The 22,128-nt window shown below is 44.8% G+C and overlaps 2 protein-coding genes across 3 annotated transcripts in view; both read left to right on the top strand.

Moving 5' to 3' along the window:
• LOC106609608 (exocyst complex component 4) overlaps positions 1-7,076 on the top strand; it is a 260,309-nt gene extending 253,233 nt beyond the window's left edge. Inside the window, exons 18-19 of one of the 2 annotated variants that reach the window (XM_045722267.2) lie at positions 5,061-5,317; positions 5,855-7,076. In XM_045722267.2, the coding sequence (XP_045578223.1) occupies positions 5,061-5,298 (238 nt within the window). In that variant the 3' untranslated portion in view covers positions 5,299-5,317; positions 5,855-7,076. Of the gene's footprint in view, positions 1-5,060 lie in introns of both variants that reach the window. The other variant, XM_045722266.2, reaches the window with a different exon arrangement.
• Positions 7,077-7,679: 603 nt separating this feature from the next.
• LOC106594477 (leucine-rich repeat and guanylate kinase domain-containing protein) overlaps positions 7,680-22,128 on the top strand; it is a 63,638-nt gene continuing 49,189 nt past the window's right edge. Inside the window, exons 1-9 of the mRNA XM_045722269.2 lie at positions 7,680-8,013; positions 8,271-8,375; positions 8,587-8,668; positions 8,891-8,991; positions 9,324-9,405; positions 9,503-9,627; positions 11,086-11,229; positions 11,701-11,781; positions 11,918-12,004. Coding sequence (XP_045578225.2) covers positions 7,807-8,013; positions 8,271-8,375; positions 8,587-8,668; positions 8,891-8,991; positions 9,324-9,405; positions 9,503-9,627; positions 11,086-11,229; positions 11,701-11,781; positions 11,918-12,004 — 1,014 coding nt within the window. The 5' untranslated portion in view covers positions 7,680-7,806. The remainder of the gene's footprint in view (positions 8,014-8,270; positions 8,376-8,586; positions 8,669-8,890; positions 8,992-9,323; positions 9,406-9,502; positions 9,628-11,085; positions 11,230-11,700; positions 11,782-11,917; positions 12,005-22,128) is intronic.

Below are 22,128 nucleotides of genomic sequence, written 5' to 3'. Positions count from 1 at the left end.
GTAGACACACACACACACAGTGGACACACACACACACAGTGGACACACACACACAGTGGACACACACACAGATATACAGTAGAGACATGCAGTGCATATTTGAGAATGTGATAAGAACACTGCTGCCCATCAGGGGTTTCTCCGTGTCTCTGCCTGTGGCGAGCAAAGGAACCGGTATGACCCCTCATCAATATTGACGAGCTCATTGAGGGTGAGCATTGAAAAACTAACAGGGCCTTGGAGGGAGGGAGGGAGGGAGGGAGGGAGGGAGGGTAAGAGAGCGAGTATGCCAGTAGTTCACAAACCAAGGGCATTACTTGTTAGAGAAAGAGAAATATTAAATAAATGAATCCCCACACACAGCTGTGAAAGTCTGTTCTTACTGGGCCTAACCTCTCTCTCCATATTTGTTATCTTTCTCTCTCTCTCTCTCTCTCTCTCTCTCTCTCTCTTTCTTCTACTTGCAATATTACAACAGCAGAAATAGCTTGACACAAAAGGCTGCAGAATTGTTCAGTAATTCCTACATAGGAAAATAACCATTAGGTTTAGTAATGGGAGAGGCTTAGAAATAATACAGCAAGATAATAGCTATTCCTATTCTGGTACACACACACACACACACACACACACACACACACACACACACACGAGATTTGTGCTTGTGACTTCCTTGGGATTTCTTCTCCTGGACACAATGGAAGACTTTCCCTCAGCTTAGCCTTCCTCTCCCTGCTGCTTTGATGGACACCACTTTAAATCACTCTCTTTCTCTGGGCACAAAGAGCTGAGTTAAAGGAGGAGATGGGTGAAGAGATTGAGCTTCCCGATGCCCCCAGGTTGTGTGTATGTGTGTGTGTGTGTGTGTGTGTGTGTGTGTGTGTGTGTGTGTGTGTGTGTGTGTGTGTGTGTGTGTGTGTGTGTGTGTGTGTGTGTGTGTGTGTGTGTGTGTCCTTTTGTGGGCACCTCTCATACCCATCCATAACACCATTGTGGGAGTGTAATCTAAGTGAATGGGATTTCTCTACTAGCCAGTGGCGTATAGCGATGCTATCTGTCTGTCTGTCTTTGTGTCTGTGCTGCTGCTGCCCACACCGTCTCTGAGGTATTGGCCTGTTTAGCCCCAGAGCAGAGACATAGTCAGCCCTGCTCTATGGTACTCCCTAATGCGTTCATATATCTTCCATAGCTGTGTGTGTGCATTCGTATTTACATATATGTTTAATCTGTCTGCTTTGTAGGACAGGCTACCGATGCTACTGTAAACTCTGTGTTTTCCCTATCATTATGGATTAAACCACCATCAATATACATATGGATTAAACCACCATCAATATACATATGGATTAAACCACCATCAATATACATATGGATTAAACCACCATCAATATACAGTTGAAGTCAGAAGTTTACATACACCTTAGCCAAATACATTTAAACTCAGTTTTTCACAATTCCTGACATTTAATCCTAGTGAAAATTCCCTGTCTTAGTCCAGTTAGGATCACCACTTTATTTTAAGAATGTGAAATGTCAGAATAATAGTAGAGATAATTATTTATTTCCGCTTTTATTTCTTTCATCACATTCCCAGTGGGTCAGAAGTTTACATACACTCAATTAGTATTTGGTCGCATTGCCTTTAAATTGTATAACTTGGGTCAAACATTTCGGGTAGCCTTCCACAAGCTTCCCACAATAAATTGGGTGAATTTTGGCCCATTCCTCCTGACAGAGCTGCTGTAACTAAGTCAGGTTTGTAGGCCTCCTTGCTCGTACACGCTTTTTCAGTTCTGCCCACATATTTTCTATGAGATTGAGGTCAGGGCTTTGTGATGGCCACTCCAATACCTTGACTTTGTTGTCCTTAAGCCATTTTTCCACAACTTTGGAAGTATGCTTTGCTGTTGTGCATTTGGAAGACCCATTCGCGACCAAGCTTTAACTTCCTGACTGATGTCTTGAAATGTTGCTTCAATATATCTCCATAGTTTTCCTCCCTCATGATGCCATCTATTTTGTGAATTGCACCAGTCCCTCCTGCAGCAAAGCACCCCCACATGATGCTGCCACCCCTGTGCTGCACGGTTGGGATGGTGTTCTTCGGCTTGCAAGCCTCCCCCTTTTTCCTCCAAACATAATGATGGTCATTATGGCCAAACAGTTCTATTTTTGTTTCATCAGACCAGAGGACATTTCTCCAAAAAGTATGATCTTTGTCATTTTACATTTATATTTTAGTCATTTAGCAGACGCTCTTATCCAGAGCGACTTACAGTAGTGATTGCATACATTTCATACTTTTTTTTTTGTACAGGCCCCCCGTGGGAATCGAACCCACAACCCTGGCGTTGCACACACCATGCTGGCGTTGCAAACACCATGCTCTACCAACTGAGCCCATGTGCAGTTGCAAACCGTAATCTGGCTTTTTTATGGCGGTTTTGGAGCAGTGGCTTCTTCCTTGCTGAGTGGCCTTTCAGGTTATGTCGATATAGGACTCGTTTTACTGTGGATATAGATACTTTTGTACCTGTTTCCTCAAGCATCTTCACAAGGTCCTTTGCTGTTGTTCTGGGATTGATTTGTACTTTTCGCACCAAAGTACGTTCATCTCTAGGAGACAGAACATGTGTCTCCTTCCTGAGCGGTATGACGGCTGCATGGTCCCATGGTGTTTATACTTGCGTACTATTGTTTGTACAGATGAACGTGGTATCTTCAGGTGTTTGGAAATTGCTCCCAAGGATGAACCAGACTAGTGAAGGTCTACAATTTTTTTTCTGAGGTCTTGGCTGATTCTTTTTGATTTTCCCATCATGTCAAGCAAAGAGGCACTGAGTTTGAAGGTAGGCCTTGTACCAGATCAACAACAACTGTTATGTGGGGCAGTATGGTACAGTAGTACTAGATAAATAACATCATAGGGTTATGTTGGGCAGTATGGTACAGTAGTACTAGATAAATAACATCATAGGGTTATGTTGGGCAGTATGGTACAGTAGTACTAGATAAATAACATCATAGGGTTATGTTGGGCAGTATGGTACAGTAGTACTAGATAAATAACATCATAGGGTTATGTTGGGCAGTATGGTACAGTAGTACTAGATAAATAACATCATAGGGTTATGTTGGGCAGTATGGTACAGTAGTACTAGATAAATAACATCATAGGGTTATGTTGGGCAGTATGGTACAGTAGTACTAGATAAATAACATCATAGGGTTATGTTGTGCAGTATGGTACAGTAGTACTAGATAAATAACATCATAGGGTTATGTTGGGCAGTATGGTACAGTAGTACTAGATAAATAACATCATAGGGTTATGTTGGGCAGTATGGTACAGTAGTACTAGATAAATAACATCATAGGGTTATGTTGTGCAGTATGGTACAGTAGTACTAGATAAATAACATCATAGGGTTATGTTGGGAATTATGGTACAGTAGTACTAGATAAATAACATCATAGGGTTATGTTGGCAGTATGGTACAGTAGTACTAGATAAATAACATCATAGGGTTATGTTGGGCAGTATGGTACAGTAGTACTAGATAAATAACATCATAGGGTTATGTTGGGCAGTATGGTACAGTAGTACTAGATAAATAACATCATAGGGTTATGTTGGGCAGTATGGTACAGTAGTACTAGATAAATAACATCATAGGGTTATGTTGGGCAGTATGGTACAGTAGTACTAGATAAATAACATCATAGGGTTATGTTGGGCAGTATGGTACAGTAGTACTAGATAAATAACATCATAGGGTTATGTTGGGCAGTATGGTACAGTAGTACTAGATAAATAACATCATAGGGTTATGTTGGGCAGTATGGTACAGTAGTACTAGATAAATAACATCATAGGGTTATGTTGGGCAGTATGGTACAGTAGTACTAGATAAATAACATCATAGGGTTATGTTGGGCAGTATGGTACAGTAGTACTAGATAAATAACATCATAGGGTTATGTTGGGCAGTATGGTACAGTAGTACTAGATAAATAACATCATAGGGTTATGTTGGGCAGTATGGTACAGTAGTACTAGATAAATAACATCATAGGGTTATGTTGGGCAGTATGGTACAGTAGTACTAGATAAATAACATCATAGGGTTATGTTGTGCAGTATGGTACAGTAGTACTAGATAAATAACATCATAGGGTTATGTTGGGCAGTATGGTACAGTAGTACTAGATAAATAACATCATAGGGTTATGTTGGGCAGTATGGTACAGTAGTACTAGATAAATAACATCATAGGGTTATGTTGTGCAGTATGGTACAGTAGTACTAGATAAATAACATCATAGGGTTATGTTGGGCAGTATGGTACAGTAGTACTAGATAAATAACATCATAGGGTTATGTGGGGCAGTATGGTACAGTAGTACTAGATAAATAACATCATAGGGTTATGTTGGGCAGTATGGTACAGTAGTACTAGATAAATAACATCATAGGGTTATGTTGGGCAGTATGGTACAGTAGTACTAGATAAATAACATCATAGGGTTATGTTGGGCAGTATGGTACAGTAGTACTAGATAAATAACATCATAGGGTTATGTTGGGCAGTATGGTACAGTAGTACTAGATAAATAACATCATAGGGTTATGTTGGGCAGTATGGTACAGTAGTACTAGATAAATAACATCATAGGGTTATGTGGGGCAGTATGGTACAGTAGTACTAGATAAATAACATCATAGGGTTATGTTGGGCAGTATGGTATAGTAGTACTAGATAAATAACATCATAGGGTTATGTTGGGCAGTATGGTACAGTAGTACTAGATAAATAACATCATAGTGTTGATTCCTTCCTTTTTCTCTACTCATCTGTACTACTGGTTACTGACCTCTGACCTCTCCTGTCCCCTATCTCCTTCCTCCCTCTAACCCCCTAACCACCATCTCCTCTCCCCTTCCCCCTCCACCTCCCCTGTGGTCTGACCTCTCTGACCTCTGTTTTTCAGAGGGATTGGGATAACAGAGAACATTCTCATGGGCATTGAACAATGAAGTCATCTCCTCCCCTGTTTAGGCAGTACTATGAGATGCTGTACAACGCTGCAGATGAGCTGCTCAACCTGGTGGTGGACCAGGGCGTTCGCTACACAGAGCTGGAGTACATCCACGCCCTCAGCCTGCTGCAGAGGAGCCAGACGGGCGTGGGAGACCTGAGCACGCAGAACGTCCGGCTGCAGCGCCTCAAGGAGATCATCTGCGAGCAGGCAGCCTTCAAGCAGGCCACCAAGGACAAGAAGATCACTACTGTTTGAGAGGCTGTTGTTGGCAATGGTCTGTTTGCATTAGTGTCCAGTGTTTCTTAACCTCCTGTCTGGAAAAAGGGTTTAGATTAAAGCTAGTATTTTAGAGCTGACCTAGCAGTGTCAGCTAACCATCTGAGGGACTGGTCAGCACCTCCACAGGGACTGGTGATACACTGGGTTTGTTAAAGTCCTGAGTCTTCATTAGATCCTATGGCAGACCGTAATAACCATGTAATATGTTTTGGGGGTTGAGATAATGCTGGTAGGCTGTACATTGAGTAGTTACTGATTTTAGGTTTGAACTTAGTTACCAATATGCATCTGTTGTTGTAACTCATCTGCTTATTCACTGGCAAGAATGCAGCCAGTTCCTCAAGAAATCACACACACACACACACACACACACACACACACACTCCAACTTAAAAAATGACTCCCTTCAATCATCCCATATGTGGTCAGCCCTAGTCTCACCTGTGGAGAATGGGGGAATTTTATGAGTCTGGCTTTGGGGCCTTTCTCATCTCATTGTCTTATTACATCTAACTGCTGCTCTCAATTACAGCACTACCTCCAGCTCTCCCTCGTGGGCCCGCTGACTGTCTGCAATACCAGATGCCAGATTAGACTGTCTAGATTATCACTTCTCTCCTCCTGCTTGTGGCCATTCTTCTTCCCCAAGGACAAAGAAAGGAATTGGTTCCTCAGCTGTTGTTCACTCTATTTTTCTCTCACTTTTAGAATAATGTAGATTGGATATAATGTAACTATAGCCGATTCTGATTATAGTATTTGCCACTGTCCTGAAAAAATGCATTAACTGTGCTGCAGCGTTGAGGTGTGCATGTGTGCTAGGGGATGGGGGGGGCAATGTATCCAGTACAATTGGAGTGTGTATATAGTCCAACACTCAAGGTCTTGAACTTAATAGAGATGTAATTGCAAATCACTACTCCCCTTCCTACCACTAGAACTGCTAAAACTTCTGCTAAAACTATTCTAAAGTGAATACACTTGCAATGAGTCACAAATCATTCCTTCCCCTGCATCCCCTCAGTATATTTAGTTAATTAACTCAGAGGAAAAGTACTTAACAAGAGCAGGGGAAGGAGGAAAGAGAACAGGGGAGAGTTGTGGCAGTGCTGCTCACCAGAACCCAGCGGAACCATCCATCATAATGACATGTAGGCTGGGATCAATATGAGCCTTGTGGTTGCCGGAGGGATTGCCTAGTGCCATAGGAACAGTTTTACTCAGCACACTCAAGACACACACACACAATAAACACGTACTATATTACACACACACTATGGAGGTCTCTATGGCTTGCAGTACTCTGCGCAAGTGAGGAGGTTGTTTCTGCTGATTCTGTGAACAAGGGAACACTCCATCTGGATTTAAATGACCTGGTATATCTGACCCCTATACACACATTTTAAGTAATGGGGCCAACTCATTGTAAAGATCTACAAATATATTTCACTTCTTTTTTTTTAATGCTTTGCTTTATTTGTTTGTTTACTAAGACATGTCGTTTTGCACATCTACAGTGTGTAATATGAGAGTGGTTTCATGTCTGATTAGTTTTTTCACCTACATCTGATGATAATGTAGGCTAATGAGTCCCGGTGTGATTTAAGGATTTATTTGATCCATTCTCCATTGTCTGTTAAAAGTCCCTTTCAGACCAAGGCCTTGAATATCAATCCTTCTACACTGAATTAAAGGTGATTTGCCAATGTGTACACGGATCTTGCTGAAATAAAACATCAAAATTCCCCTGTGTATATGAGCAGTTTGTGTGTTTTTGTACAATGAAAAGTGCCAGTTTCCTACCTCATGTAGTCAAGGGACTAGTTTCTTCCATTGACGAAGAGGAATTGATGAATGCCATACAGAAGGAAACACTACCCAAACAACATGGTCTGTCTATGCGCTGTTGCACCGTATAATTCAACATCTTTTCACATTGACACAAATTGACTTTGTCCGATGTCATTTTAGATGGACGGATCTAAAATATACACTGTCAGGAATTGAGCTCAGCTGCCAGATCTGATGGGACGTCAGAAGAAGGCTTTTTTATAGAATGATCAAGACCTGTTGAAAGATGTCTGATGCACAAAGCACACTACTTGAACTCTAGTATGTCAAGCTTTTTTCTGCATTTTGGTGAGCATGATTGAGGTTTCAACATGGTGATTAGTGTAAAGTTGTTAGATGATGGAATGGATAATATTTGTCTCAGCACACTAAAATAAAAATGCATCAATATATTACTTTTTCCAGACGGTGGAACCTGGGAACCATGGTTTGAAAGCTTTTATGAACTGTTGGGAAGTAAATGAATCAAAAACGACATATCCCACAGTTCAATTCACCTACTGACACTTCGTCATCGTTACTAAGCAACAGAAAGAACGCTATCCGCTCCAGCTGAGCCAACTTTCAAAATAGCCACCTACCTAGGCTAATTAGTAAGTAAAAATATTCTCATGCAAAACAATTTAATCCAAAATGTCTTCTACTTCAACATTTTCCACTTTCCAAGATATCGGGAAGCAAACGACGCCCCAGTGTTCCTCTGGGTCACCCTCTTGCTATCCTCATGAGTCCGTGACACAGGAGACCACTGATGCGCAACCATTTCCTGCTGCGGTTCATCAGCCGTGTGCAGACACGTTTTCAACCTGCGAGGAAGAGAAGGAGGAGAAGACAATGGAGGTAAGGGAGGAAGCTAGGGATAACAGCTAAATTAATAAAGATGCTAGCTGCTTTAGTAAGATGGGCCATGAGGCTTGGAGAATAACAAACGCTCTTTCTGTTAATTACTTTGAGGATGCAAGCAACTTCTCTCTTTCTCTTGCTACTCGGAGTTTCATAATAACAGAAGTTTGGTGCATAAAAACAATGCATTGACAATGCATGACTTGTTCTATTGTGTACCGCAAAAAAACGTGATGTAGCTATGTCTCATACAGAAAAACGATGGTGTGTTGACTGAAGAGGAAGTATCCAGCTGTTTATCCAACCTGGGACACTCTGCCACTGGACTAGAGCATGTCTACCAGTTCCTCTCTGCGCCTGTAAGAACACACACAACACACACACTTCAGGTTGATAGTGTAACCCCATCAATCGCTGATAATATGCTTTACAGGAGTAACTGTTTACCATCAGGCTATACGCAGAAGAGTATCTAACAAATCTGTTAACTTTCCATTTGTGTTGTATTTCTTTCCTTGTTTTGTTGTCTATGTCATGTGGAATTCAATTTCGGAATATGTCTCCATCCAGGGTCGAAATCTGAATAATGTTTCCATCCTATGCAATTACGTCCACCTTCAAAAGCTAGAACTTCCTTACAACAAAATAAAAGGTGTGTGTGTCTCATATTAACAAATGCACTGTACGCATTGTTATGATTCTAATTAGTGATGTAGAAAATGTAGCTTGGTTAGCCTAATTAATTAAGCAATGGTTCATTTCTCATCGGTGCCCTTGTAACTTCTTCTGGTCTGTATAATAACAGTTGTGTGTCAGGTGTTGCCATCTCTCCCACTCTGCTCACCCGTCTCTCCTAATGTTTGTTGACTGGTAGATTTATCCTGTGTAAGCCACATGCCGTATCTCATCATCCTGGATGCCTCCCACAACCAACTCACCGACTTCTTTGGATTCCAGCCGCCCAAGAACCTCAAGGTGGGACCTTCAGCAGACAGGATAAGACAACGGTTGATTTGTGGCTTGGGGTTTCTTGAAGCCTATAGTCCCAGAAGATGGGTTCCAATCATCATAGACCATTTATACTGTAGTGTCATTCCATATGCTTACTAAGTATTACCTACCCTGGAATGACAAGGAACTTACCAGGGTTGACTTCTTCTTATTGTTTATCAGTGAGTTATACAGTACTAGTAGAATTGATCATACTATACATGCATTTGGTTGTTTATTTTCATATTTCTTCATTGCAAAAAGCATTTAAAGATTGGTCCACTTGATTCATTATTCATGTTTGTTGTATTCCGCAGGAGGTTAACTTTTCCCATAACCAGATGTCAGTGATGACACATTTGTCAGCCTATTCGTCTTTGAGTAAACTGAATCTGGACTGTATCCTTTAAAAAGTATTTACACACACACATACATGTCAAGTTCTTATCTAGACCACTTCCTCATTGTATACCATTCTTAACGTGTGCCCGGACAGACAACTGTTTCAGTGAGATCGGTGGTCTGCTGCATTGTGCCAGCCTCACACACCTCAGCCTGGCACACAACAAGATCTCCTGTATCAGTGGCCTGGACAAGCTGCCAATCAAAGACCTCTGTCTGGTAGGTCCTAACTCCTCCTCCTGCCTCTTGAATTATTCCATTTCTAACACTTTTCATGTGTGTTGTATATGGAGATGTTACTTTACATGAATAATTACATTGCGTGTGTGTTTGTTGAATCATTTGATTCTTAGAGATAATATTTTACCATGCGTTATGCTCATTAATGAATATGCCCATCCGGTTGTATAGACGCAGCTCTCCAAGCACATCAGTACTGTGGTTAGTGGTTGGTCTTGTGCTTGATTGAATATGTCCTACAGGACACAACTGTTTTCCTGTGAATCAGTTGTTTTCTGTTTTCACCTTGATGTCCCGACCTGGTGTCTACATTCTTCCATTATGTCATGGCTTTTCTAAAAGGTTATCCCCCCAGTATGGTGCCAGTTATGCTACACACAATATTTGAGCACTTGTTTCTCTTCAAACATGATGACAGCAGGTGGTGTATTTTTAACTCTCCCCCCGTCTCATATTTAAACCACAGACATAATTGAGCTTCAGCTTTTCAAAGACACACAGACATGGGCTCCAGTGTGAGAGCCGCCATATGGCTGTGCCAGCGGGCCTCCAGACCCTTCCCTCTCCCTCTCTGACGGATGCTGGTGTCCTTTATCAAAGTGATTCCTCATCGTCAGCAAGATGCAGCCGTGTCCCCTGTCCGCTTCCACCCTCCCCTCTGGGACCAGCTGCCGGCGGTGTGAGCAGGCCTGGACCCTGTTCAACCCCCCCCCCTCTCCTCTCTTCTCTTATTCCCTCACCCCTCCATAGCATCCCATGGCAACCAGCCGCTGTCTCCATCTTCCCTCCCCCGGCCCTCTCCTGCCCAGCCCCGCTCCCTAACAGCGTGGTACCTGTCAGCCAGCCTCCTCTCTCAGCCCATCACACCCTGGCCTCGGGAGCTTCCAGGGCTCCGTGCGGTCACCGTCCCCCACTGTCGGCAGCCCTCTGCCAGGCAGGCTACCGGAGGAGGGCAGGCATGGGGGCCGCGGGGGCTGGATCCTGAATGACAGCCCACGCAGGGGGAAGGTGGGGATGGGTAGTTACAGAGCAGGAGGGATGGTGGGTTCTAGAGGAGAGGAGGGATGGTCTGTAGTGCTTTTGGCATGCCCACACCAGTGTCTGGCCAGCTGTTCACCTGTCACTCCTCCCCTGTCAGCCCAGACCATTGGAGCTGGCCTGTCAATCATACACACGTCTCAGGGAGAAGTTTTATACTCCTTACAGATGGGGAAGGGAACACTCAATGTTAACTTTGATAGTGAGGGTGGGGTGTGTGTGTGTCTGTGTGTGTGCGTGTGACGTGGGCATGTGTATGTGTGTGTGTAGGAGGAGGGGGAGTTGTGTGTGCGTGCGTGCGTGTGAGATTGTATGAGTTAATTAATATGTGTGTGTGTATTTGTCCACACAGTATTCATATTCCCAGTGTTTGTCATGTATCATGTCCTCTCTATCCAGAGGGGGAATCAGATTGAGAAGATAGAGAATGTGGAGACTCTGAGAACCCTGCAGGTCCTGGATCTGTCTCTGAACCGGATCACCAGTCTGTCAGGCCTGCAGAATCTCCATCTGCTGGGCTCCATCAACCTGGAGAGTAACCTGGTGAGACACAGTCCATTCCTTAATGTCCTGCTCTCTTGTCAACCTGGAGAGTAACCTGGTGAGACACAGTCCATTCCTTAATGTCCTGCTCTCTTGTCAACCTGGAGAGTAACCTGGTGAGACACAGTCCATTCCTTAATGTCCTGCTCTCTTGTCAACCTGGAGAGTAACCTGGTGAGACACAGTCCATTCCTTAATGTCCTGCTCTCTTGTCAACCTGGAGAGTAACCTGGTGAGACACAGTCCATTCCTTAATGTCCTGCTCTTGTCTCTGCCACGGTCTGCATGGTACCAATGACCAGTATCACTAAACCACCTAGTGACTGTATACCAGGAGCTGAGTGATAAAGCTATTCCACTGCATCAACTGATAGATTGGCTGTGGTATTAAATGTAGTTTTAATCGTTTTTAAAGGATTTAATCTTAATCCAAGTATCTGATCGTTTTTGTGTATGATATACTGTTCTCAGATCAGTGAAATCAAGGAGGCCACACACATCCATGACCTGTGCCTGCTCCGGGAGCTGAATCTGCAGAGAAACCCAGTCCAGGTAGCTGCACTGCACCTACACCCACAACACATCACTAGACTAACAAGTTAGCTCCCTAATGCTGTCTGCTTCCTCTGTACTGACAATAGACATGTCCATGAAAATGCTGCTTCTTTCACTGTCTTTTCAACCCCAGGAGCAACTGGACTATAGACTTGCAGTGATCTTCCTCCTTCAACACCTGACTGGCCTGGACCAGGAGAAAGTGACAGTAGAGGAGAAGGCAGGTTGGATGTATGAGATGGTGATCAGTGATGGAACTTAAGGATTTTGGGCACTGGCCAGCCAGGCTAGTAGACTGGCACTGGCCAGCCAGGCTAGTAGACTGGCACTGGCCAGCCGGGCTAGTAGACTGGCGCTGGCCAGCCAGGCTAGTAGACTGGCGCTGGCCAGCCGGGCTAGTAGACTGGCGCTGGCCAGCCGGGCTAGTGGACTGGCTCTGGCCAGCCGGGCTAGTGGACTGGCGCTGGCCAGCCGGGCTAGTAGACTGGCGCTGGCCAGCCGGGCTAGTAGACTGGCGCTGGCCAGCCGGGCTAGTGGACTGGCTCTGGCCAGCCGGGCTAGTAGACGGGCGCTGGCCAGCCGGGCTAGTGGACTGGCTCTGGCCAGCCGGGCTAGTAGACTGGCTCTGGCCAGCCGGGCTAGTAGACGGGCGCTGGCCAGCCGGGCTAGTGGACTGGCTCTGGCCAGCCGGGCTAGTGGACGGGCGCTGGCCAGCCGGGCTAGTAGACTGGCACTGGCCAGCCGGGCTAGTGGACTGGCTCTGGCCAGCCGGGCTAGTAGACGGGCGCTGGCCAGCCGGGCTAGTGGACTGGCTCTGGCCAGCCGGGCTAGTAGACGGGCGCTGGCCAGCCGGGCTAGTAGACTGGCACTGGCCAGCCGGGCTAGTAGACTGGCACTGGCCAGCCGGGCTAGTAGACTGGCACTGGCCAGCCGGGCTAGTAGACTGGCTCTGGCCAGCCGGGCTAGTTGACTGGCGCTGGCCAGCCGGGCTAGTGGACTGGCACTGACAGCCGGGCTTGTAGACTGGCGCTGGCCAGCCGCACTAGTAGACTGGCACTGGCCAGCCGGGCTAGTAGACCACAATCGATACTAGCCTATAGTAGGTCCAAAATCTGCTAGGGGAAGATGGAAAAGACAACATTTCTCCTGCATCTTGGGCTAGCTTGGTAATGTTCTTCTAGATGTCCATCCTGTGTGTAATACTGTGCCTATAGCAAGTGGAGGAGGGGTATCAATAACTGAGTGGCATGTTTTGCTAATTGGGACAGTGAATGCTAACCTAGTATGTTGTTTATTTAAAACAGTGGGCATCTGTCAGGATCTGTAGAGGTTTAATAATATAGGTCAATGATACATTTGAAGTCGGAAGTTTACATACACTTAGGTTGGAATCATTAAAACTCGTTTTTCAACCACTCCACAAATTTCTCGTTAACAAACTATAGTTTTGGCAAGTTGGTTTGGACATCTACTTTGTGCATGACACAAGTCATTTTTCCAACAATTGTTTACAGACAGATTATTTCACTTATAATTCACTGTATCTAAATTCCAGTGGGTCAGATATTTTTATACAATAAGTTGACTGTACCTTTAAACAGCTTGGAAAATTCCAGAAAATGATGTCATGGCTTTAGAAGCTTCTGATAGGCTAATTGACATCATTTGAGTCAATTGGAGGTGTACCTGTGGATGTATTTCAAGGCCTACCTTCAAACTCAAAGTGCCTCTTTGCTTGATATCATGGGAAAATCTAAAGAAATCAGCCAAGACCTCAGAAAAAAAATTGTAGACCTCCACAAGTCTGGTTCATTCTTGGGAGCAATTTCCAAACGCATGAAGGTACCATATTCATCTGTACAAACAATAGTACGCTGGTATAAACACCATGGGACCATGCAGCCGTCATACCGCTCAGGAAGGAGACACGTTCTGTCTCCTAGAGATGAACGAACTTTGGTGCGAAAAGTGCAAATCAATCCCAGAACAACAGAAAAGGACCTTGTGAAGATGCTGGAGGAAACAGATACAAAAGTATCTATATCCACAGTAAAACGAGTCCTATATCGACATAACCTGAAAGGCCGCTCAGCAAGGAAGAAGCCACTGCTCCAAGACCGCCATGAAGAAAAAGCCAGACTACGGGTTGGAACTGCACATGGGGACAAAAATCGTACTTTTTGTAGAAATGTCCTCTAGAACTGTTTGACCATAATGACCATTGTTATGTTTGGAGGAAAAAGGGGGAGGCTTGCAAGCTGAAGAACACCATCCCAACCGTGAAGCACGGTGGTAGCAGCATCATGTTGTGTTCATGCTTTGCTGCAGGAAGGACTGGTGCACTTCACAAAATAGATGGCATCATGAGGATGGAAAAGTATGTGAATATATTGAAGCAACATCTCAAGACATCAGTCAGGAAGTTAAAGCTTGGTCGCAAAAGGTTCTTCCAAATGGACAATGACCCCGAGCATACTTCCAAAGTTGTGGCAAATGGCTTAAGGACAACAAAGTAAAGGTATTGGAGTGGCCATCACAAAGCCCTGACCTCAATCCTATAGAAAATATGTGGGCAGAACTGAAAAAGCGTGTACGAGCAAGGAGGCCTACAAACCTGACTCAGTTACACCAGCTCTGTCTGGAGGAATGGACCAAAATTCACCCAACTTATTGTGGGAAGCTTATGGAAGGCTACCCGAAAAGTTTGACCCAAGTTAAACAATTTAAAGGCAATGCTACCAAATACTAATTGAGTGTATGTAAACTTCTGACCCACTGGGAATGTGATGAAAGAAATAAAAGCGGAAAGAAATAATTCTCTATACAATTATTCTGACATTTCACATTCTTAAAATAAAGTGGTGATCCTAACTGACCTAAGACAGGGAATTTTTACTAGGATTAAATGTCAGGAATTGAGTTTAAATGTATTTGCCTAAGGTGTATGTAAACTTCTGACTTCAACTGTACATACATTACTTCTAGATAGGACTGACATGAAATAAGATATTTATCGGCAATGTGACATATGAACGTCTCCTCTGTGTTGCCCAGGTGTCTGCTGTGAACATTGTTACATATGAACGTCTCCTCTGTGTTCCCCAGGTGTCTGCTGTGAACATTGTTACATATGAACGTCTCCTCTGTGTTCCCCAGGTGTCTGCTGTGAACATTGTTACATATGAACGTCTCCTCTGTGTTCCCCAGGTGTCTGCTGTGAACATTGTTACATATGAACATCTCCTCTGTGTTCCCCAGGTGTCTGCTGTGAACATTGTTACATATGAACATCTCCTCTGTGTTCTCCAGGTGTCTGCTGTGAACATTGTGACATATGAACGTCTCCTCTGTGTTCCCCAGGTGTCTGCTGTGAACATTGTTACATATGAACGTCTCCTCTGTGTTCCCCAGGTGTCTGCTGTGAACATTGTTACATATGAACGTCTCCTCTGTGTTCCCCAGGTGTCTGCTGTGAACATTGTTACACATGAACATCTCCTCTGTGTTCCCCAGGTGTCTGCTGTGAACATTGTTACATATGAACATCTCCTCTGTGTTCCCCAGGTGTCTGCTGTGAACATTGTTACATATGAACGTCTCCTCTGTGTTCCCCAGGTGTCTGCTGTGAACATTGTTACATATCAACGTCTCCCCCTGTGTTCTCCAGGTGTCTGCTGTGAACATTGTTACATATGAACGTCTCCCCCTGTGTTCTCCAGGTGTCTGCTGTGAACATTGTTACATATGAACATCTCCTCTGTGTTCCCCAGGTGTCTGCTGTGAACATTGTTACATATCAACGTCTCCCCCTGTGTTCTCCAGGTGTCTGCTGTGAACATTGTTACATATGAACGTCTCCCCCTGTGTTCTCCAGGTGTCTGCTGTGAACATTGTTACACATGAACGTCTCCTCTGTGTTCCCCAGGTGTCTGCTATGAACATTGTAACATATGAACATCTCCTCTGTGTTCCCCAGGTGTCTGCTGTGAACATTGTTACATATGAACGTCTCCTCTGTGTTCCCCAGGTGTCTGCTGTGGACATTGTTACATATGAACGTCTCCCCCTGTGTTCCCCAGGTGTCTGCTGTGAACATTGTTACATATGAACATCTCCTCTGTGTTCCCCAGGTGTCTGCTGTGAACATTGTTACATATGAACATCTCCCCTGTGTTCCCCAGGTGTCTGCTGTGAACATTGTTACATATGAACGTCTCCTCTGTGTTCCCCAGGTGTCTGCTGTGAACATTGTTACATATGAACATCTCCTCTGTGTTCCCCAGGTGTCTGCTGTGAACATTGTTACATATGAACATCTCCTCTGTGTTCCCCAGGTGTCTGCTGTGAACATTGTTACATATGAACGTCTCCTCTGTGTTCCCCAGGTGTCTGCTGTGAACATTGTTACATATCAACGTCTCCCCCTGTGTTCTCCAGGTGTCTGCTGTGAACATTGTTACATATGAACGTCTCCCCCTGTGTTCTCCAGGTGTCTGCTGTGAACATTGTTACATATGAACATCTCCTCTGTGTTCCCCAGGTGTCTGCTGTGAACATTGTTACATATCAACGTCTCCCCCTGTGTTCTCCAGGTGTCTGCTGTGAACATTGTTACATATGAACGTCTCCCCCTGTGTTCTCCAGGTGTCTGCTGTGAACATTGTTACACATGAACGTCTCCTCTGTGTTCCCCAGGTGTCTGCTGTGAACATTGTAACATATGAACATCTCCTCTGTGTTCCCCAGGTGTCTGCTGTGAACATTGTTACATATGAACGTCTCCTCTGTGTTCCCCAGGTGTCTGCTGTGGACATTGTTACATATGAACGTCTCCCCCTGTGTTCCCCAGGTGTCTGCTGTGAACATTGTTACATATGAACATCTCCTCTGTGTTCCCCAGGTGTCTGCTGTGAACATTGTTACATATGAACATCTCCTCTGTGTTCCCCAGGTGTCTGCTGTGAACATTGTTACATATGAACATCTCCCCTGTGTTCCCCAGGTGTCTGCTGTGAACATTGTTACATATGAACGTCTCCTCTGTGTTCCCCAGGTGTCTGCTGTGAACATTGTTACATATGAACATCTCCTCTGTGTTCCCCAGGTGTCTGCTGTGAACATTGTTACATATGAACATCTCCTCTGTGTTCCCCAGGTGTCTGCTGTGAACATTGTTACATATGAACGTCTCCCCCTGTGTTCCCCAGGTGTCTGCTGTGAACATTGTTACATATGAACGTCTCCTCTGTGTTCCCCAGGTGTCTGCTGTGAACATTGTTACATATGAACGTCTCCTCTGTGTTCCCCAGGTGTCTGCTGTGAACATTGTTACATATGAACATCTCCTCTGTGTTCCCCAGGTGTCTGCTGTGAACATTGTTACATATGAACGTCTCCTCTGTGTTCCCCAGGTGTCTGCTGTGAACATTGTTACATATGAACATCTCCTCTGTGTTCCCCAGGTGTCTGCTGTGAACATTGTTACATATGAACGTCTCCCCTGTGTTCCCCAGGTGTCTGCTGTGAACATTGTTACATATGAACATCTCCTCTGTGTTCCCCAGGTGTCTGCTGTGAACATTGTTACATATGAACATCTCCTCTGTGTTCTCCAGGTGTCTGCTGTGAACATTGTTACATATGAACGTCTCCCCCTGTGTTCCCCAGGTGTCTGCTGTGAACATTGTTACATATGAACATCTCTGTGTTCCCCAGGTGTCTGCTGTGAACATTGTTACATATGAACGTCTCCTCTGTGTTCTCCAGGTGTCTGCTGTGAACATTGTTACATATGAACATCTCCTCTGTGTTCCCCAGGTGTCTGCTGTGAACATTGTTACATATGAACATCTCCCCTGTGTTCCCCAGGTGTCTGCTGTGAACATTGTTACATATGAACATCTCCCCTGTGTTCCCCAGGTGTCTGCTGTGAACATTGTTACATATGAACATCTCCTCTGTGTTCCCCAGGTGTCTGCTGTGAACATTGTTACATATGAACATCTCCTCTGTGTTCCCCAGGTGTCTGCTGTGAACATTGTTACATATGAACGTCTCCTCTGTGTTCCCCAGGTGTCTGCTGTGAACATTGTTACACATGAACATCTCCTCTGTGTTCCCCAGGTGTCTGCTGTGAACATTGTTACATATGAACGTCTCCCCTGTGTTCTCCAGGTGTCTGCTGTGAACATTGTTACATATGAACATCTCCTCTGTGTTCCCCAGGTGTCTGCTGTGAACATTGTTACATATGAACATCTCCTCTGTGTTCCCCAGGTGTCTGCTGTGAACATTGTTACATATGAACGTCTCCCCCTGTGTTCCCCAGGTGTCTGCTGTGAACATTGTTACATATGAACATCTCCTCTGTGTTCCCCAGGTGTCTGCTGTGAACATTGTTACATATGAACATCTCCTCTGTGTTCCCCAGGTGTCTGCTGTGAACATTGTTACATATGAACATCTCCTCTGTGTTCCCCAGGTGTCTGCTGTGAACATTGTTACATATGAACATCTCCTCTGTGTTCCCCACCAGGTGTCTGCTGTGAACATTGTTACATATGAACGTCTCCTCTGTGTTCCCCAGGTGTCTGCTGTGAACATTGTTACATATGAACATCTCCTCTGTGTTCCCCAGGTGTCTGCTGTGAACATTGTTACATATGAACATCTCCTCTGTGTTCCCCAGGTGTCTGCTGTGAACATTGTTACATATGAACGTCTCCTCTGTGTTCCCCAGGTGTCTGCTGTGAACATTGTTACACATGAACATCTCCTCTGTGTTCCCCAGGTGTCTGCTGTGAACATTGTTACATATGAACATCTCCTCTGTGTTCCCCAGGTGTCTGCTGTGAACATTGTTACATATGAACATCTCCTCTGTGTTCTCCAGGTGTCTGCTGTGAACATTGTTACATATGAACATCTCCTCTGTGTTCTCCAGGTGTCTGCTGTGAACATTGTTACATATGAACATCTCCTCTGTGTTCTCCAGGTGTCTGCTGTGAACATTGTTACATATGAACGTCTCCTCTGTGTTCTCCAGGTGTCTGCTGTGAACATTGTTACATATGAACATCTCCTCTGTGTTCCCCAGGTGTCTGCTGTGAACATTGTTACATATCAACGTCTCCCCCTGTGTTCCCCAGGTGTCTGCTGTGAACATTGTTACATATGAACGTCTCCTCTGTGTTCCCCAGGTGTCTGCTGTGAACATTGTTACATATGAACGTCTCCTCTGTGTTCCCCAGGTGTCTGCTGTGAACATTGTTACATATGAACGTCTCCTCTGTGTTCCCCAGGTGTCTGCTGTGAACATTGTTACATATGAACGTCTCCTCTGTGTTCCCCAGGTGTCTGCTGTGAACATTGTTACACATGAACATCTCCTCTGTGTTCCCCAGGTGTCTGCTGTGAACATTGTTACATATGAACATCTCCTCTGTGTTCCCCAGGTGTCTGCTGTGAACATTGTTACATATGAACGTCTCCTCTGTGTTCCCCAGGTGTCTGCTGTGAACATTGTTACATATGAACGTCTCCCCCTGTGTTCTCCAGGTGTCTGCTGTGAACATTGTTACATATGAACATCTCCCCTGTGTTCCCCAGGTGTCTGCTGTGAACATTGTTACATATGAACATCTCCTCTGTGTTCCCCAGGTGTCTGCTGTGAACATTGTTACATATGAACGTCTCCCCTGTGTTCCCCAGGTGTCTGCTGTGAACATTGTTACATATGAACGTCTCCCCCTGTGTTCCCCAGGTGTCTGCTGTGAACATTGTTACATATGAACGTCTCCTCTGTGTTCCCCAGGTGTCTGCTGTGAACATTGTTACATATGAACGTCTCCTCTGTGTTCCCCAGGTGTCTGCTGTGAACATTGTTACATATGAACGTCTCCTCTGTGTTCCCCAGGTGTCTGCTGTGAACATTGTTACATATGAACGTCTCCCCTGTGTTCCCCAGGTGTCTGCTGTGAACATTGTTACATATGAACGTCTCCCCTGTGTTCCCCAGGTGTCTGCTGTGAACATTGTTACATATGAACATCTCCTCTGTGTTCCCCAGGTGTCTGCTGTGAACATTGTTACATATGAACGTCTCCTCTGTGTTCTCCAGGTGTCTGCTGTGAACATTGTTACATATGAACATCTCCTCTGTGTTCCCCAGGTGTCTGCTGTGAACATTGTTACATATGAACATCTCCTCTGTGTTCCCCAGGTGTCTGCTGTGAACATTGTTACATATGAACATCTCCTCTGTGTTCCCCAGGTGTCTGCTGTGAACATTGTTACATATGAACGTCTCCTCTGTGTTCCCCAGGTGTCTGCTGTGAACATTGTTACATATGAACATCTCCTCTGTGTTCCCCAGGTGTCTGCTGTGAACATTGTTACATATGAACATCTCCTCTGTGTTCCCCAGGTGTCTGCTGTGAACATTGTTACATATGAACATCTCCTCTGTGTTCCCCAGGTGTCTGCTGTGAACATTGTTACATATGAACGTCTCCTCTGTGTTCCCCAGGTGTCTGCTGTGAACATTGTTACATATGAACATCTCCTCTGTGTTCCCCAGGTGTCTGCTGTGAACATTGTTACATATGAACGTCTCCTCTGTGTTCCCCAGGTGTCTGCTGTGAACATTGTTACATATGAACATCTCCTCTGTGTTCCCCAGGTGTCTGCTGTGAACATTGTTACATATGAACATCTCCTCTGTGTTCCCCAGGTGTCTGCTGTGAACATTGTTACATATGAACATCTCCTCTGTGTTCCCCAGGTGTCTGCTGTGAACATTGTTACATATGAACGGCTCCTCTGTGTTCCCCAGGTGTCTGCTGTGAACATTGTTACATATGAACGTCTCCTCTGTGTTCCCCAGGTGTCTGCTGTGAACATTGTTACATATGAACGTCTCCTCTGTGTTCCCCAGGTGTCTGCTGTGAACATTGTTACATATGAACGTCTCCTCTGTGTTCTCCAGGTGTCTGCTGTGAACATTGTTACATATGAACATCTCCTCTGTGTTCCCCAGGTGTCTGCTGTGAACATTGTTACATATGAACATCTCCTCTGTGTTCCCCAGGTGTCTGCTGTGAACATTGTTACATATGAACGTCTCCTCTGTGTTCCCCAGGTGTCTGCTGTGAACATTGTTACATATGAACATCTCCTCTGTGTTCCCCAGGTGTCTGCTGTGAACATTGTTACATATGAACATCTCCTCTGTGTTCCCCAGGTGTCTGCTGTGAACATTGTTACATATGAACGTCTCCTCTGTGTTCCCCAGGTGTCTGCTGTGAACATTGTTACATATGAACGTCTCCTCTGTGTTCCCCAGGTGTCTGCTGTGAACATTGTTACATATGAACGTCTCCTCTGTGTTCCCCAGGTGTCTGCTGTGAACATTGTTACATATGAACATCTCCTCTGTGTTCCCCAGGTGTCTGCTGTGAACATTGTTACATATGAACGTCTCCTCTGTGTTCCCCAGGTGTCTGCTGTGAACATTGTTACATATGAACGTCTCCCCCTGTGTTCCCCAGGTGTCTGCTGTGAACATTGTTACATATGAACGTCTCCCCCTGTGTTCTCCAGGTGTCTGCTGTGAAAATTGTTACATATGAACATCTCCTCTGTGTTCCCCAGGTGTCTGCTGTGAACATTGTTACATATGAACATCTCCTCTGTGTTCCCCAGGTGTCTGCTGTGAACATTGTTACATATGAACGTCATCTCCTCTGTGTTCCCCAGGTGTCTGCTGTGAACATTGTTACATATGAACATCTCCTCTGTGTTCCCCAGGTGTCTGCTGTGAACATTGTTACATATGAACATCTCCTCTGTGTTCCCCAGGTGTCTGCTGTGAACATTGTTACATATGAACATCTCCTCTGTGTTCCCCAGGTGTCTGCTGTGAACATTGTTACATATGAACATCTCCTCTGTGTTCCCCAGGTGTCTGCTGTGAACATTGTTACATATGAACGTCTCCTCTGTGTTCCCCAGGTGTCTGCTGTGAACATTGTTACATATGAACATCTCCTCTGTGTTCCCCAGGTGTCTGCTGTGAACATTGTTACATATGAACATCTCCTCTGTGTTCCCCAGGTGTCTGCTGTGAACATTGTTACATATGAACGTCTCCTCTGTGTTCCCCAGGTGTCTGCTGTGAACATTGTTACATATGAACATCTCCTCTGTGTTCCCCAGGTGTCTGCTGTGAACATTGTTACATATGAACATCTCCTCTGTGTTCCCCAGGTGTCTGCTGTGAACATTGTTACATATGAACATCTCCTCTGTGTTCCCCAGGTGTCTGCTGTGAACATTGTTACATAT

This window comes from Salmo salar, chromosome 07 (assembly GCF_965601325.2).
Source record: "Salmo salar chromosome 07, fSalSal1, whole genome shotgun sequence".
NCBI classification, from domain to species: Eukaryota; Metazoa; Chordata; class Actinopteri; order Salmoniformes; family Salmonidae; genus Salmo; species Salmo salar.
This window is presented reverse-complemented; position numbering and strand designations above follow the sequence as displayed.